General features: G+C 40.2%; 1 protein-coding gene across 3 annotated transcripts in view; it reads left to right on the top strand.

Annotated features, from left to right (window-relative positions):
- LOC107085754 (rho GTPase-activating protein 7-like) overlaps positions 1-19035 on the top strand; it is a 104709-nt gene that overhangs the window by 74031 nt on the left and 11643 nt on the right. For 2 of the 3 annotated variants that reach the window (XM_015376280.1, XM_015376282.1), the window contains 4 exons: positions 9086-9157; positions 10935-11016; positions 12913-12976; positions 16910-18558. In XM_015376280.1, coding sequence (XP_015231766.1) covers positions 9086-9157; positions 10935-11016; positions 12913-12976; positions 16910-18558 — 1867 coding nt within the window. Of the gene's footprint in view, positions 1-2775; positions 3049-9085; positions 9158-10934; positions 11017-12912; positions 12977-16909; positions 18559-19035 lie in introns of those variants that run through there. The other variant, XM_015376283.1, reaches the window with a different exon arrangement.

Raw genomic sequence — 19035 nt, 5'->3', positions numbered from 1 at the left:
AAATGTTATCTTAGAGCCATTCACTGTGTTCTCTGTCATAGCATGTTAAAAGAATAGTCACAGGGATAACTGCAGCTTTGGGAGGATACCAAAGGTTTCTCTCACTTTTAAAAGCTGCCGCACACAGTGATGTAGCCAGAATATACCCTTCTGCTGCTGAATTCTTTTGTTCAGCCAGTACCGAATGTTCTATTAAGTGATCAAACTAGATTAACTTTTAGTGATATTAAGGGGATGACTGGCTATCAGGAGCACCGTGACAATTCTCAGTGGCTGCAGATCAGGCAGCACAAATGGCTGTGTTTGAGTTATTTAAAACAAATAATCAATGCCATTTATGCAATTACTCTTGCATCTTGCTTGCTGAATCCCACACAGTCTGAGCAGAAAAGACTAGGAAAAAGACACACCTTTGCCCTTTTCTTTCTTCCTCTGAGACTGTATGTTGGGTATGAAATAAAAACTAGAAGTAAAATTGAAAACAAGTACACAGCCTATCAAGAACAACACAAGTTAGTTTCCTTTAAAACAACCAAAGGAGTCCAAATCTAACTTTTATCTAACAAATACCTTGTTATTACAAAGCATAATGCGGACATTAGAATGTGATTAAAGTGCAGGATCTTTAAAAAAGTATACAAAATCTCTTTAATGCTACAGAGTTGGGATTGTTTTGTACGCTACAAGAACTCCAATGAAAATATTATATGAATATCAAAATACGGTATAAATTTCGACTAAACCAGGTAAGATTCTGTAAAGATTTAGAAAATATGTGTTATATGAACATTACCAGTAAAAATAAAAAGTCAATTGTGAATTTAAGCCGAGGGGAAATTCTGGATGGCTTTTTTTTTATTAACAAAGTTGGAGAAGAAAGCAGAGTGAGGATAGTGAGAAGCACAGCAGGAGCTACGGCTGTCAGGCCCATGGATGGACAATGGGAATCTTCAGGTACACTTTCAGTGCACAACATCATTTCATTATACAGATTTACAAAGGGGGCGCAGTGTTGTTTTCATAGGGGCTGATTATGAAACGATAAATACAAAAACACAGATCATAGTTAAGTATATTAAGTTAGCCACAAAGCTAAGGTTGTAGACCACTGATCTAGCAGATTAAATCTGGGATTCGATCATAATATTACTAAAGCTTAAAGTGACACGCCTTTATTTCTAAACAACATTTGAAGTAAACAGTAAAGTTAAAAGATTATATTGGATCAAGCAACCAGTCAGTTAGTCTATTCTGTTAATTTATTTATTTTATTTTTTTTTTTTTTTAGTAAAGCCATCACAAGAGGGGCCAGTGCCTGTTTGACGGGGCAGTGGCCCCTTTCTAGAACCTCCCATAACAGAGGCAGTACTCAGAGCCGCCTTGAAGAAGAATATTGAAGATGATGTTGAAGAGTTAGAGGTGGGACCTGGGGTTTTTGTTTAAATCAAACAATCTCATTCCATAAGGGATGAACCTGTGGTGGAACATAGCTATTTCGCTCCACAGACTTTATATTCTCTCAGCTGACCTTAGAGGCAAGAGCAGTTCATGTTGCTATTTAGAGATGCTGCTAATAGTTTCTGGGCTCTGGTCAGCATCTTTAGCATTATCTCAAACTTAGAGTGTTCCGAAAGGTTTCAGGACAATACTTTTAGAATAATGTGCAATTTACTCATGGTGATCTGTATACTATCAACTTTACAAATATAGATTAGGGCTCCATGGTGGAGCAGTGATGTTGCCTTGCAGCAAGGAAGTTCCAGGTTCTAGTTGGGGATGTTTCTGCAAGAAGCTTGGATGTTCTCCCTTTTCATGTGTGGGTTCTTTGTAGGAACTCTGGCTTCCTCCCACAGTTCAGAAACATTGTTGAGTTAATTGGCTTCTCTAAATACTCCTTAGGTGTGTGTGTGCATGGTTATGGGTCTCTGTGTTGCCCTGGGGCAGACTGGTGCCGGACATAGGCACTGCCCCCCACCCACCTGACCCTGATAGAATCAGTGAAAGAAGATGGATGGATGGTATTTTGTATTTTAATTCCAATTAGTGAATAGGTGTGTGTTAATGGAGTTGTGGTTGCCTGAGTGTTTTGAAATTGTTGTCTAATATTGTTTCCAACTCTGCAAATGATATTTTAACTTATTTTGTTGAGACTGTTTTTTGTGATAAGGGTTCAACATGGAAACAATGAGGGTGCTGCAGTGGTGGGCCTCCTAATCAAAGTCGAACAGAATGTAAAGAATCAGGAGAATCTAAAAAATGTATTTAATCTAAGACTGAATTTTAGATACGTGTGATAAGTGAACTCTTCTCCAATGATGTCGCCATCAGGCTGGGGTCAGTGTGGTGTGCGCGTCACGGTGAAGGGCGGTCGCTCTTAACGCATTGTCATACCTGCAGCCACAGTCCTTTCACGGCACCACTTGCGCTTTTCAGACTAATCTGGCAACACAAAGGAGCGTCTCACAGTTGTCTCCACTCATTCCTAATGATATGCAAACTGGGTTTCAACCCAGGAGTCAAATGCAGCTCATTAGGGGAGTGGTAGAGCTGAAAGTGAGCACAGAGGAATTAGTTGGAGGGAAGTTCATCACTTTGATGGAGTCTAAAGAAATGAGCGCACCACTTTCTGCGCTTAGAAAGATCTGTAACCCCCCCTCCTTTACTTGTTAGTAACTCCATGAGTCTGCAGCTGCTCCTTATCAGGTGGGGAAGCGCAGCAGAGTGGATGTGGATGGGGGGTGGAGCCACCTCAGAGTTACCCATTCCTAAAGCTTGAATCACACAGCTCTCCATTCACATTCCTGCTGGGAGCTGCGTCCTGCGCGTCGGAAGGAGCTGGAAGTTGGGAAAACTTTGAATATAACCAGATATACAAATGGATATATTGCTTTGCAAAATGAAAAAAGAACATTTCCGACCAACTGTATAGCTTTTTTTCTTTTACTTTTTTTTTTTGCCCATTCTGGATTTATTATGCGGACTTTGTACTGAGAGCGGGTGGATCTGAGCGGATATCAGGACCCTGACGTTTAAACATGATATTAACACGTAAGTCGGTGAAACCAACGGTTCTAATGGCTTACCTTTACATTTTTAACTTGTATTACTTTTTGCCATTTCCCAGTTTCCTGTGTTTTCTGTCATTAAAATGTGACCTTTCTATACATATTTACAGTTATGTCTATGTCACAGTTTTCTAGAATCCGACCCTTGCGCATAAGTTTCCTTCTTGCCGTCTAGAAGGCGCATTACGCTGCAGGCTGTCAGATAAGAAATCTGCCCCCTTCTTGTCGCATACCTTCACGTCCCCAGTCCTGTTTACAATCCACTGAATATCCTGGGGTTTTGTTTACCTGATAACCTTTTCCAACCTACACAAAGACACACAAACATAAGCAGAAACACACATGTCAGAGATGCTTCTCTACCCTGATAGAAATCTTCTCCAGGTCCTCCCTTTCTTTCCTTTTTTTTTATACACACAGCAGCCAGAAAAGAAGTTTCCAACAGAGATCAGCGCCACTGAGTTCAGTTGGAAGTTTCTGCCTTAAAGATGCTGTAATTTTTCCATTTACCAATACATTTATACTAAAAAGGAATGAACTTTGTAATTCACTGTATGATTTCACACAAAAAGCTTTTTTTTTTTTTAAGAAAGTGTCCTAAAGAAAAATAAATATCCTGCCTCTTTGAGATTACCTATATCACAAGAAAGACAATAATCAGGCATAAAATCAGTAATTTGACTGACAGCAAAGCAATGAAGTGGAAAGTCCTGAAGAAGAATAGGAACATATCCCAAATAAACTCATTAAAATATGTTTATCTTTTCTTTTGTTGCATAGACTTTGCTTGATTTGATAATTAAAATAAACTACAATGGCAATGATATGTTCTGTTCAAACCATGTTTAGTTTAACAGAAAAGCACTTGGTTTAGCTGATGGTAAAGATTTAGTTCTTCAATAACCTGATACACAATCTCTTCTCAATGTTCTATGTTAGGCACAATAAGTCCCTTAAATTATAGTAGAAATCTTTGTTCTCAGTGCTTATAGCTCTCTCAGCTGGTTGTGCCTTTTGACCTTGTGTCACAGCTGTATGGAATCCTGTTTTCAGTTTTTTTTTTTCTTTTCTCCTGACTGGAACTTTTTTTTTTTTTTTTACTTTTCTCCGGTCTTTACTTTTGTCCCAACAGTTGTGTCTGTTCCAGGATAACAGCTTCTTATCAGTCACGAACGTCAGGGTCAGATATGAGCTCAGAAAGGTTCACTTAAACCATAAAGCCGTTAGGAACGTGCTCTGAGGCACACACACCACACCAACACAGGTCCATCTATCCTGATCCAATGTAGAGATACTGAAGATATGAATAGTTTGATTGTTTAGTTTTGGCTTAATTGACTTGGGAGATTTAACTAAAATCTGAAGAGAATTTAGTTTCTAAGAGAAGCTGAAGTAGGAAGCACGCCTCATCTGCACTCTGTGAAACAGGAAGTGAGCTGTTGCCTTATCTGGGAGATTTACATCCTGCTTGGGTCTGTGTGCCAGGCGAGTGTATCCATATGTTCAGCTTTTACTTTCCTTGTGAACGTCTTTGAATGTTTATGGGATGGAAGATCATCATCTGGCAGGAGAAAGCTCTGCTGAGGGTTTGGAGAAGGCCTGGTCACCTGATCTAGGGACCAAGGGCTTCTTTGAGAGCATAAATCTGTCATCAGGGCCACAGGGGCCTTTGGGGTTAGCGAAGCGATGATCCATCTGGGCCAGCTGTGTGGTTTGCATGTGTATGTTCCTGTGGATCTACGCCTGCGTTCCTGCAACAGCTGGTGGTAAATAACTTAAATGGTTGATGTGAGTAACCTCATTTTTTTCTTCGCTTTGTCCATGTGTGTTGAAGAGGCAACGCTTGAGGCCAACCAGATGGTGATTTCTCTGCCACCATATCACTTAGCTGACAAGCAGACCCTCTCCATGAACACCAACTGTCTCTGAATGGAAATCACAAAACATGATACCCAGCAGGAGAGAGAAAATCTGTTGTACATATTTACATTTCAGTGCACATCTTGCTTACATCAACTCCAGTGTCCAGCTGTGCCTTCCTTTCTTGCACCCAGTGGTTGAGACTCCAAGTCATAGGTTTTATTCTTTCTACTATAAAACATAAATCCAGACAAACAAACTGGCCTCCTTGTGGCTTTTCTTTTTGCTTGCAACACCTCTGTCAGAGACAAGTTTATCACCCTACCTGCCCAGACCCACTTTGCAGCTCTTTCAAAATGACCTACTCAGACCTGATGTTGATAAGAACGCTTACGACTGCCCTTCGGGGCTTCTTTACAGTCGCCCCTTCGGAAACCCGCCAGTGATCAAGCAATTTCAGATAAGCTACCGCAGTTCACAACAGAGGTCACCTAAAACATTCTCCTCAATCTGCAGCTTCAAAGGACTAGTGGTGAAGATAACTGTATTCAGACTCTTGACCTCCAGTTTGCCATGGCAGAGCCTTTTAAGGTGGGGGACTGTGAGCAGCATCCTTTGTTTGCGCATTGCTGACAAACTCCCTCTGGAGCTGAGCATTCAGAGCCAGTCTAGCCAGACCCCCATTGCCTCCCGCGATAGAGGGAAGCTGTGGCCGGCAATTGTGAGAATTTCCTGCCTCCGGAAGGGAGACAAGAGAGGAGAAGGGGCCAGCAGAGTCGAAATAAGCAAAAGACAACACAGGGTAAGAGGAGGCAAAAAGAAAGAGCAACCACAATGGATAATTTTAGAAGTTGATACAGTCATCAGCAGTGGATGTTTTGAATTTGATATACGATCTCTGTCTGCAGTGTTTGAATAAACACCTCTGATATGAGTTGTTTGCATATTTTATAATAATGATCCCTCTCAGCTGATTCTCCTAGGCATATCAACCTGAGGTGATTTAAGGCTAGAAAAAACTCCCAACTAAAAGGGTTTTTCTAGATCAGTCTTTGCAGAATAAAGGTTTGACGAAGCAATCTGCCAAAATTGTATAAACATTGTTAACAATGACCTTATTGCTGCTGACATGGTGCTGTAGGCTCTTCAGTTGTGGCCAAATATCCGCTGGCTGACAGGGAGGTTCCAGGCATCCTGTTTGGCCCCTCAGAAACACAGGCTGTTTTGTGGTCAGTAACTTTAAATTTTTTGGTCTAGATTGTTTTTTAACTTTAGATTCAGAAGAAAAGTTTGTCATGTTGCTTTTGTGATTTGGAAGTTTCACACCACTGATTTTCCTCCATCAACAAAAAACTTGAAGTCAAGGATGTAAAATCGTTTGTTAAGATGTATCTAATTGTGCTGTTTGACAGAAAAATAATGTGGTTGTAATATCCACGGCATATTGAATACTCCATTACAATTGGTTTCAGGACTTGATTGTACTGATTTCTTTTTGTAATCTGGATTTACTATGCTTCTAAAGATGAACAGGAGTTGATAAAGCTTCGCTCTAATTGTGGATTAGCCCAGTGTTTGACCCTCATTGCCGTCACAGTTTAAGCTCTAAGTGTGTGCTCTAACACATTCGTCCGGTGTGGCTTTGTTTCTGTCTTTAACCGCAACGAGGTTTTCTTTTTGTGCACACAATCACCGGAGCTCATGTTTGCCTTGGCTGCCTCTCCACCTATTATCTGGCCAGGAACAAATGAAGGCAGGGCCCTTCCAGCCAAGTGGTCGGTCAGTGGCCGTGGCACTTCATAGCAGTTCTCTTCCTGTGTGGGAAGCGGGAAGGGGAAGTGAAGTAGTTTCCCTGGTGAGGGCTTGGGATGGATATTTGGTAGCAAAATAAAATTAAAAGCAACATGTCAGACAGTTGGCTGGGGTAGTTGGTAAGGGTGGTGGAAGGTCCTTTGGTTGCAGTGATGAGTCTTGCTTCGCTAGGTGCTTTTCAAGCATGCGTAGAGCAGCTCTATTGTTTAGTTGTTTGTTCCAGATGCCTCATGCCCCCGTCTACTTCCTGGGGCCAAACAAAAACTAAACACATAGCTCTGCTTCATATTTGGAAGTTTTCTTGACGGATTATTCAGCTTAATGTCTCCTCAGCTTGGAAAATCAAGTAATATTACTTGAAATAGATTTGATATACATGCTAAGCCAGCAGATGATGTCTGCGGATAGGTAGCCACAAAAACAGCTCACTGGATCCCATATTTGTTTATTTTATTCTGGATCTTTTGGTTAGGACGTTTTCAGTTTGTTTGAATGTCTAATTTGCATTTCAGTAGCCTTCCTGCGTTCACAGTGATTTGTCCTTAAACATGTGGTTGGTTTTTGCAAACATAGGGACTGGCTTTTGCACACATAAATGGCAACCGATTCACAAGCACAGGAATCTCTAGCCATCATTTTGAGGAATGTGGGTATAATTACTGCTTGGTTTCTATTTTTCTTTGAGTTTACTATGCTCTAAAAATACAGAACTAAGCAGGCACACATTCTTTTTTTTTTTTTTTTGAGACATGTCATTTTATGGTCATAAGGGAACAGAGGAAGGTTCTCAAACGGTCAGTTTGTTGAACGTTCCAGAAGCTGTCTGCCCCTGCAGTGACAGAGGAGAAAATTTGTTGTGGTCGTGTCACACCTTGTTGTTATAGAGGTTATCTGCCGTCTAGGCTTGTTGTTGGTATGTAAATGCTAGCATAATGTGTAGACTAGACCTTTCACAGGATTCCTCTCTGTCTGTCTGAGGGTTTTATAGTTAAATCATTTGTTTACAAGAAACAAATGTTAATGCTGATTTGTAAACACACCTGTCTGCCACTGTTTTCTCAATTCATTTCTTTATTATTCCTATTAGAAAGTTGTTAACATGGTAAGAAAACTGAAAAATAATATATAAGCCATGCTTAAAAAAACTGCAGAAGCTAAATGCAAACAAAGCCTAACTTTCTACTGTCGGTCATCATTTTTGTTTTCCTGCCTTTGTTGTGCCACATTTGTGCTCCCTTTCCACACGCCACAGTGATAATTTTCGTAAAGTCAGTGTTCAGAGGCCTTAAAGCTGTTTTTTTTTTTTCTCTTTCTCCAAGAGCTTGCCTATACAGACCTGATGGGGTGTTGGTGGCCATTTGGCATATATCATTTAAAAGGCTTTCGCACATAATTGGGAGACTGTCCCAGGCTCCTCTGACACACAGAGAACCTCTGCATTCAGTCACATCACTTAGCATAGCGAGTCCGAATGTCACACCCTGTCTTTAAAGGCACTTTTGAAAGAGTTTGTTTGGCAGTGTGGTAAATACGCTAGGTAGCAGAAAGAGAGTTAAAAGCAACATGCCTGATTTTATATAATTTATTTAGTATATTATAATTCTTTTCAATAGAGGGAAGTCTTTAAAGTCTTTATTCTTTCTTTCTTCCATGGCTTCATCATCAGAGGCTTGTAAGCAGCACAGTTACATGTTTTCAAAGTAATTTTCCCATTTTATACCTCATTTTTTTCCATTTCTATCTCATTTCTGTGCTTGTAAATGCAGAGTCTTGTTCAGTCAAGTACTTACAGAAATTGTCATTGCTAACTTAATTTAATAGTTTATTTTGAATTATCCCTTTTTTTTCTCCCTCATGACCTCTGAAGAAACAAAATAACTTTAAGAAACAACCGTCTGGTGGATTTCATTTATTGGAGTCACATTACTACAATTCCCTACAGTTATTATAGCTACTAAATATCCGTATGTAGTTTGTTCCATTCTGTGACACAGGAAGTCAGCTGTTATTGCTTATGGTAGTCAGCACCGCACAAATAGGCAAATCCAACTGGTTTATCAACTACTAACAAGGACATGCTAAACATAGGCATGGCATTTTTCTGTTGTGATTTCAGATTTGTATCAAATACTACTTAAGGAGGCCTGATGGGATGGGGTGGAGATGTTTTTCCGTAAATCGTCCAAATCTAACATTTAATAAAATAATCATGGTCAGGCTTGGTTTATTTATTTATTTTTTTACCTTTTTTATGTTGATATTATGTGTTTTCTTATCATCTTTGTTATATTATCCATTATTGTTCTATTCTGACGTATTTCTACTGGTCCTGTGTCTCTGTTTTTTAGAGATCGAAGCCAAAGAGGCCTGCACCTGGCTCAGAGCTGCGGGGTTCCCACAATATGCCCAGCTTTATGAAGGTAAAAAACATGTTGAGAAACTTAAAACACCCAAAGCATGCTAAACGGATGCAATCAGTTGTCCTTTCTGTGATAATCTCATATTTCTGTCATTTTCTCTCTCTGTCATTTTAATTGAATGGATGGAATGTTGGAACAGTAGAAACGCCTTGGTTTTCCTTGATAAGAAAAACCGCCCCTTGCTCAGTCCAGAGTGTTTTATTTTTATGTAATCGTACAGCACTCACACACCCTTCTACGTGTTCTTTGTTTGAAACACAAAGGATCAGCATTCACATATGCATCTGTGCAGACACACACTCTTTGCATAGTATAACATTCCTCCTCAGTGTTTCCTAGCAGCAGCTCTTTTCTCTCCTAACGTACAAATGAAAGGAAGGAATTCCATCCATACATTAGTGTGCTCCACATTTCAAACATATTGTGTACAGTTACTGCTGAGAACCAAAACACTTGCCTCGTAAACACACCCAAAATCGAACAAACACCCCCATTGCCGGCTCCGGTTGAGCTTTAAAATACAGCCTAACCAAAGCATATCCAGCAGTTTATGTAGCATACCATTTGCCTTTATGTAATTACAGAATGATGACAGAAGAGCTAAGCTTCGCCTATCAACGGGTCGCTGCAAGTTTGCACCTAACCGTGAAAGGGTTTCTATTTGAATTGAATGGCTATTGTGTTTCTATGCAGCTGTTGGGGACCTTTTTATGCATTAATTAACAGAAAAAACACACATTTTAGGGTAGAGTCACCTCATATGTTGCTGTCATCTTTACTTAAGAGGAACAACAGTACTCATCATGCAGTGCTCATTTTTGTCCCCTTGTGTCTGTGTGGAAGGATCTGGATTATCTGTGCGGTCATGAGTATTGCCCCACTAAAGATAAACAGACTGATAGAGCAGCTTCAATCAGCACCAGTAGGTTAAAGATTCTAGTCTTCAATGTCTGGCACTTTCCTATCATGGCCCTGAAGAATGTAGATCCAAAAACCCTGTTTGGGTTGCACTACAAAAAAAAAAAAAGTAAATCTTCTTAAAATATGAACCATTTTTCTTGATTAAAACAGGTAAGTGAGATTCTTAGCGGGTTTTTTTTTTCTTATTTTAAATGTAAATTGCCTTATTCCATTGGCAGTCAACTGCACGATATCCATCTTATTTTACGCTTATTTCAGGAGTAAAAATGTTCATTCCATTGGCAGATCATGTTATTTAACTGAAATTAGAGATCTGAAATTAAGGGTAAATACACTTAATTTAAGACATTTTAACTCATTTTTAGATTATTTTTGCAAAGTATTGACAACACATTCCATCATCAACAACTTCAGATGCCTTCCATCCTCAGCAGAACTCGTTAACTAAAAGAAAACAAGTGTTTTCAGTTCTAAGGCATTGTGCTTATACTGTACCAGTGGACTGCTTACTTGAAGAAGTGGTCCTGTTACTGAGGAGCAGAGAGGGAAGTAGCAGCAATGAAGTACCTATTGTCATTCTTCAATCAATCCCCTGTTCTCTCCCCCTGAGCTCCACATCCCCCCTGCCTGCACGGCCTGAAAGCTGCAGCTGTGTTTGTTTGGTCGGCTAAGACGCCACTTCCTTTTTTTAGCTTTTCATCAAGGTTGGCCGGGGGGGTGGGAGTAGCTAGGTGTTTGAGCAGGTGGCTGTCTTTGGGACGGTAACTTCAGTTTTATCTCAACATGCTGATTGAATCAGGAGCAGAGAAATGCCAACACTGAAAAGAAACTCCCACCTCCTTTATTTTTCTTTCAGATTCCCAGTTTCCGATTAACATATCCTCAGTCACCAGAGACCACGACTTCCTTGATCGAGATGCTATTGAGGCTCTCTGCAGGTGAGATAACCCCTACCTAAGCCTTTTCCCCTGATGGTATAGGTGCTTTTTATGTTTCTGTGATGTTATGTTATGGCCCTTATTTAAAGTCTGAAGCAGATAACTTCAAAGGGAGACTTGCTTCAGAATATTCCTTATTAGATAAAGGAAATGTAGGATAAGAAGGAATCAGCTTTGGCATCCAGCATGCAGATTTTTCACTCCTGCCTTTCGGTTTTTAATGAGGTTCATCCATCGTTCCACAGAATTTCACATTGTTCTAATGCTTTAGATTGGCAACAGCATTGTGGGAGTAAAGGTTTCTAGTTGGGGTGTCTTGAATTTATAAGCATTATGACTCACAATAACAGGTACCCCATGTCGGTTATTGGTTTGATCTTTTTAACTGTATCTCCAGTAGCCTGCATAAGCAGTGAAAAAAGATTTAACAAAACTTTATTTAAGGCTACAAAGATTATTAAATCATGTAAAAAAAATTAGGATTTAAGGATGATAGTTTTTTTTTTATGCTGCAGCTTCCAGTGTGAAGCTGCTCAGTGCCGTGCTCAGATGAGAAACAGTGGTCCTTATAATTTCATTATTTTAACCTATTTCTCTTTTTCTCTTATTTGCTAAAGATTTCAATAGATTTTTGATTATAGTCTTTAATTATTTTGCTTGTGAGTCCCGAACAGATATACACAGTGTTTTAGTAATGTAAAGAGAGACAGTTTTTCACTGTTGAACTCTATTAATCTTTTACTCCCCTTCCCCCCCATTTAAGTTGAACCAATGTTGCTTGGTTTGGTTTTTAGTGCAAAACAGAGTAACATTCTATTTGTTTTCTATTTCAAAAAATTCACTGATCACAAACGGATAACAAAACACAACTGCACTAATTGTTATTCTTTTTTATTTATTTATTTATATGTCATGCATGACAGTATTTTTTTTTTTTTAAATTAGTCAATGGAACCATGTGTGCCCAGAGAGAGCCCCAAATGCATCTCATTACCATGTAGCAAAATTTGTAAAACAGATGAACAACTTTGTTTGAAATGTTTTGTCCACAGATACCACATAAGAAAACAGGATAAGCATAGTAGCATAGCACTTTAGCAAAGCATCTTCAGCTGGAGTTCAGTCAGTGTAGGAATGAATTTGGACAATTTCCTAAAAAAAAACAAAAAAACTTGTGTTTTTGAAACACAGTGTTCAAATTTTGAATAAGTACTTGATTTTTCTCTAAATAGGACTTAGTGGGAGGTTGCTATCTTGAATATGTTTTTGCACTGAAAAAGAGCCTTGAACAGCAGGAGCATTCCCTTTAAAAACCTTTTGTTCGCTCTGTCGTATTAAAGCATCCATTAGCAGTTGGGTGATGCTCCTTTAATTAAGTCAACCAGCTAATTAAATTCCAACTCCTGGTCATAAAACCCGGCCGGTGTCTATCTATGCATCTGAAAGCTATCATCTCAGTATCTCCTGTCTTAGAGGGCTTTTACCCCCATCCTCCACCTCATAACTATCCCTCAGTTCCCATCGCTTCATCTCTCCATTGTTACATGATATGCTCTAAGAGCTGAGCAGAGGGTGGACCTCAACCCCAGCACCCTTCTCCAGGTGGCAGCAGGGATAAGCTTTCTGTCCCCTCCCCACATTTTCTCCTCCACTCCTGCAGATTTCACTACTTATCAGGCTCTTCCCGTTGTTCTAGAGGATTATCCTTCAGCAGCTCATTAGCCAGACTGGTTGCACCTCAGCTTCCTCGTTTTTTTTCTTTTTCTTCCACCAGCTCAGTTTTTCCTCATGTTTCTCACTTTTTCCGTTCGTTCTGGTTGTTGCACTTTCCAGCAAAGGTCAATGAGCTTGAACTTTTAAAGCCGGCCTATTTTGAACATTTGTTTGTGCTTGCAGGAGGCTGAACACTCTCAACAAGTGCGCTTTAATGAGACTGGAGATCTCCCCCCAAAGAAAGAGAGTAAGTACACACGCATAACTGCTCTGACAACCTCTTTAGAAATACAATGGCATTTCCTCACCTTGACTGTCAGTTTGGTCGCTGGCCACAGGGGAGGGTTAAGTTCTCTCTCATCTTTAAAGCAGAGACACCTGTTGAATACATTTCTACATCTAGACTGCAGGGACCCTAAGGGGAGAGGGAGGAACTTCAAGGGGTCACATTAACACAACCTAATGTCTTCTGTTCTTGTACATCTGAAAAATCAAGAACAAAGCAGTTATGTAAACACATGTGAGATGTGACTGATTTTAAGTTACAAGCACAAACCTCAACGTATTTTATAGGTTGTATGTAAAGTTCCTTCACTTAAAATACAGCTGCATATTTAAAGGTGATCTGCAGTTTTTCCGACATCTTCACTACCTTTGTACATCTGAAGACTGAAATGGTTGTTTAATATCCTATACAAAATAGCTCTGTCTTGGTCAGATTGGAAGAGAATATGAAACAACATAAATTCTCAACAGATTCACAGATTTTTAATTGCATTTTGACCTAGACCTTGACTTTTTTGTTCTGGTCACACATTTAGGGTCACAGTTCTAGTAGAAGCTCATAGTCTTGTGTTTACCATGTGATCAACCCCATCCATCTTCCACTCAACTCTGACCAGCTTTCCTGTCTGAGCTGAAGGAAAGCATCCCTATGGCTTAATGTTGTAACCACAATCTTTCACAGTTGGGGTGGGGGGTGCTCAGGGGGCTGTCCAGTGTTTATTTCCTGACACACACTGACTTTTATATATAGGTCAGAAACTTTTCTTTTCTGTTGGTCACACTCCAAAACATTAGAGGACATCTCAGCCGCTAATTTGATTAATGCCACATCTACTTGGTTGATCATTATAGCTGAATATATAGCTGTCCTTATAGGTTTGAAGATGGGCCATACCTTCTCCATTTTCATGGGATTGATATAGCAGTAATCTGTGAAATAAACGCATTTGCACCAGATTTCATTTGGTGGTATCAGAGTATATACGTCCACAAATAAAACACTCATAAACCTTTAAACAATGGCAGTCCACTGCTCCCCAAGGGGATGCGTTTAATGCATTGGTAAATCTGTCCTATTTGAGATCAATAAAGTTCAATTATTTTTCATATATTATAAATGAAAGTCTTTGTTTAGAAGTATTTAGAGACTTTGTCTTAAAAACTCCAGGACCCTCTTCAACAGAAAGTCCAGTCAGTGTTCAGTTTAAAAATCTTGATAAAAACACTGACAGTTTGTGACAGTAATTACCCAGTTTCAAATCAACCATAACAGCCTGAAGGGCTGCATAGTAACATCCTTTTTTTTTTTTTTTTGGTGGGTGGTGGTATTCATTAGGATGACCCTCCCTGTGTCACCTTTCATTTCAGGAGCCAACAGAGAGGTAGAGGAGCCAAGGAGGCAAATAACCTCTTTGACTCCTTCTACACTTATGAGACGCTGCACCCCTCCAACCCCCCCACCCCCTCCCCAGACTACTTAGGAATGCATTGATCTCTTCACGTCTTCACATTCCCCGTTCCTTTAAAATCACCTCCCCGTCTCCCGAGTTTTGTGGTTTTCTGCTCCATGTTAGATTTATTGGTGGGGAGAAAATCATTTTCACTCTGCAAACTTCAAAGTGGTCACTGTTGCAGCAGATGCTTTAAGTTGATGTCTGTGGATAAGATTTCTACTAAACTTTGACAAATGGCTCAGTTCTACAGAGGAGTTGCTTCTTTCTGTGTGCAACAATTCAAACATGATTGTTATCTCTAATTTCTGCGAGTATAACTAGACATCGATATGTTGTTTGCTTTTTTAATTTATTTATTTGAAATTGCCTAGCTTAACTAAACCATCACAGAGAGGTATGTTTTTGTTGAATTACACCTACAGGTATTTGGATACTTAGATCTTTTTGCTTAATTGGCCAATATCAGAGCAGCGTGGCTAAGTTGCTGCCTAAAGAGAAAAATCTCGATTTTTAAGCTGATTCAGTTAAAGATTATAAGCAGTTCATGTTTAACCTGCAGTATAAAACTCTCTTCTTTGTTCAGTCTAAATCCATATTAGTTGGGTTTTAAAAGATGAAGACAATGTCTAATCCAAGGAGAAGGGTAACAGACTTAATCAGACTTCCGCCATCTTAAAAATATTCCAGCATTGAAACTTTATCGCTGTTTATGCTGATTATGTTTATGCTATAACCTAAAACATACTACAACAAGCTTTCATTTTATTTGCTCTTGGTAGGTATTTACTCAATAACTAGTAGTAACAACTAGTGGGATTAATTACCTTTAATGACTTATTTCGTATCAAATTAAAATGAATCGCCTACACGTAATAGAATTAACACAGTTTAAATATAAAGAAATCCGTGTTTATATATAATACTAAAATATTTTTGCTTTTATACCTCTTTTTTTTACCTCAGTTTTAGATTAGACAGGGGGTGAAAAGGAAAATAGGATAAGGATAAGATAAACTTCCAAAATAATGTGATGACAGTTAAAACACTGTTTATGATCCATGGAAATTTGGGTAATTACGGTATATATCTTATCAAACAAAAGAAGCCATTAAATCTTTATTATATAATAAAAATAATCAAGTTGAACCACACCACCATTATTTTTATTAGAAAACAGATTAGCTCAGATTTCCACTAATAAATGACCAAGTAAAGAGTTTAAAAGTGAGAGAAAAACAAATTAGATCTCTGGAAAGATGAAAGAAAGCTTGACTAATTTTCTTTAAAACAACGCCCAACTTGACTGTAGAGGCATTGTTTAAATTTATATCTTTTCTTTTTCTGTATTATGTATCTTTTAGCTATAAATGTATCTTTTAGTGATATGTTTTCAAAATTTGATGGAGGACCTGTAAATATATACTTTGACAATTATTTGGCTGACATAATTTAGCTTAACAGTAAGTCGGCAAAACTTGTCAGCTTCTGCTGTATTTTATTTTTTTTTTTGAATATATTAAAGTTGAAAATGAAGCTTAGATTAGAGTTTTTAACCAAAGTAAAACAGAAAACCTGCAAATATTTGAATTCCAGCTTTAAATATAGAATATTTTAATGTGTTTTTTTTCGACAGAGGATATTTATAACCCCAGAAGTGTAATTTTGTCTGGCCTGTCTTAGATCACCAACTTCATCGTGCATGTTTAACCAATATGAATTTATATTGTATGAAGATGCCAAGATAACCATCTTCTAAAGCTAAGGTATAAATTGCTTATAGCCTTATTTTAAAAGCTCTAGAGTTTATTTTAAATGTGGCTCCTCAGCTTTGTGTTTGCAGATACATCAATGCTCTTTATCAGATTTTTTTTTTCTAAATGACATTCGTGGTGGATAAGTCTGTCTCTGTCTGACAACGGGATGGGGGTGGTGACCCCAGTCTGGCTGGCTACATTGTGAGCTATGGGGGTCATAATGGAATTTCCTGAACTCCCTTCAGGGTCTGCGATAGATTAACTAAACTGGAGGGGGGGATATACACTTTTTTGGACCTGATGCTGCTATATTAATTGAAGCTTAGCAAAGGCACCACCTTTGTTATCTAATATGTGTTTGTCAATCAATGTGAAATTGAGTCAACTTATCATATCCTGAACTTAGATCATTGTTAGTTGATAAATCCTCTAACTTTTAGTAAAGTTTCCTGTGTTATGACAGGATTTGTCAGCGATTGTATATAATTATATTCCAGTTAGGTTAAATTTAGATGTCTTGTGGAAAAAAGAATCCATAACTCCAGATAGTTTCCTGGATTGCAGTGAGGAATGTTGTGAAAGAAATGGAAAATGTCCCCTAACCATCTACCCCTCCCGCTCCTTTATGCCCCCCTTCCTCTATGCTGCTTCCTCACTTTCATGTCCCCTCCTTTGCTTCCTATTCAGAGCGAGGATTCGGATGAGGATGAGCCTTGTGCCATCAGTGGCCGCTGGACATTCCAGAGGGACAGCAAGCGATGGTCCCGCATGGAGGAGCTGGATGTTTTTTCGTCATTCTCTACAGATGCAGCACAAAGCTCTTTTCCCAAAGACCAAGTAACCCAGAAGGGCAAGCTCACCCTGCGTGAAGGGAACAGTTCAGAGAGTGTGTTGACTGACCTCAGCGAACAGCCCGAGGTGGGCTCCATCCACAGCAGCGGGAGTGGAGGAAGAGGAGAGGAGAAGATCAATGGCGCCGCCTCTGTAAATGAGGCGGTACCTGCTGGTGCCACCAGGGCCAGCTCAGTAGCTAGCATGTGTTCATCCTCAGGCACAGGGGGATCAGCAGGCCATAATGAAGACTCTCTGTCTGATGGGTTGCCTCCGTCACCCTTGGAGACCCTCGGGCACTTCACCTTTGATGTCAAATCAGGGACAGTTGGAGGTGGTTTGGACAGAGGAGGAGATGGTGGCAAAAACACTCGTTCAAGAGCTAAAAGCTTCCTGAAGAGGATGGAGAGTTTGCGACTTCGCGGCAGTGTTTCTTCCAAGAGGAAGAAGAAGGGGAGCACTGGTTTAGGGAAAATAGAAATCAGTGGACCTGTCATGAAACAAGGCTTCGATGACGACAAACTGAGGAGGCTGAACTGCGTGGACATCTCAAGCATGAATCTAAATCACCAACACAACCCCACTCAGACCATGACTCTCAACCGGAACCGCTCTGTATCGTACTCAACTCAGACCAGCAACGGGAGCACAGGAAGTACTGGAAGCAGCCAGTCCGAGGCCAGCAGTGGCAGCGCCGTGAGCACGCCCAGTCCGGTGACTCGAGCACGCAGTCATAGCACGGCAGCAGGTTCCAGTAAGAGAGGAGGGATGTATCTGGAAGGCTTTGATCCATTTAGCCTTCTCCAGCAGGAGGTGGAGAAGGCTCACCAGCCGCCCATGCCCAAATCGGCACCGCCCATCCCCTGCCAGGCAAGTGATGGGATGTGCATCAATGAGCAGAACCGCAGAAACAAATGCAGAGCTCAACCCAAAAGCAGACAAGAAGAAGAAGAGGAAGAGGAGGAGGATGAAGAAGGTGGCATGATCTTCTTTTATTTGCCAGAGGGCCACAAGCCTGGAACGTTCCCCAAAGCCCTGCAGGATGGGAGTCTGCGTAACAACAACGGAAACGACAACGGGAATTCTGTGATCCTAAGGGGTCGGCAGAGCAGGCGCCAGCGCAGCGCTTCTTCAGGGTCAGTCGACAGCCGGCTTAGTTTCTACGACAACGTTCCATATGACGAAAGAGATGAGGGAGAGGAGGAGGAAGGAGACGAACACAAACTGGACGAGGTGCTTCAACATGTCACAGGCTTCGTCAATGCCTGGTCAGAGGCCGTGGCCGGTGAGGAGGAGGAAGAGGAGGATGAAGAGGAAGAGGGGGACTCGGATTCTGCTCTAGACTCTGCGTCACCATGCCCATCCTCCCCTATGCAGAACAGGCTGGAAGAGACAGAGAACGGAAGTGACCAGGACAGCACAGGAAACCCACTGGGAGATGCTGAGGATGGGATGAGGGAGCGAAGAGATTCAGGCGTGGGAGCATCTCTGACTCGAACTAGCAGGTCAGTAAAACAAACCAAGTTCTTCAAGAATAGTATTGCTTTTTCTTAACTGATATACTACATGTTGCTGAAACTTAGTTACCAATAACTAAAGAGTTTTTCCCAAAAAAAAAATTGGCACTAAATAAACAGAGGAACAAGCTGAGACTTCTCCTCCTCTTACATGATGGTGCTGGGTTCTTAGGAATGCCACCTTGTCTCCATGGGAACTGTTTCTACACTCTAGGGAATTTACCAACAGAATTACTCTTGGTTTCTTTAGGATAATCTCATAATTGCTGCATGCATACGTCTTCGTAATCCCTACAGGGATCACTCGACCACACACAGTATTTGTATACAGAGTGTGTTTTGTTTTATTTTTTTTGTTTTTTATTAAGCATTCCTGTACACACAAAAGCATGACACAAGTCCAAGGGGGTTAACTGCTTTGTCTGTTAAACACAGCTTTACGTTTTGAGTTCTCAATTTATGCCT

This window comes from Cyprinodon variegatus, unplaced genomic scaffold, assembly GCF_000732505.1.
Source record: "Cyprinodon variegatus isolate N-32 unplaced genomic scaffold, C_variegatus-1.0 Scaffold132, whole genome shotgun sequence".
NCBI classification, from domain to species: domain Eukaryota; kingdom Metazoa; phylum Chordata; class Actinopteri; order Cyprinodontiformes; family Cyprinodontidae; genus Cyprinodon; species Cyprinodon variegatus.
The sequence above is the reverse complement of the archived record's forward strand: the minus strand, read 5'-3'. Positions and strand labels throughout refer to the sequence as shown.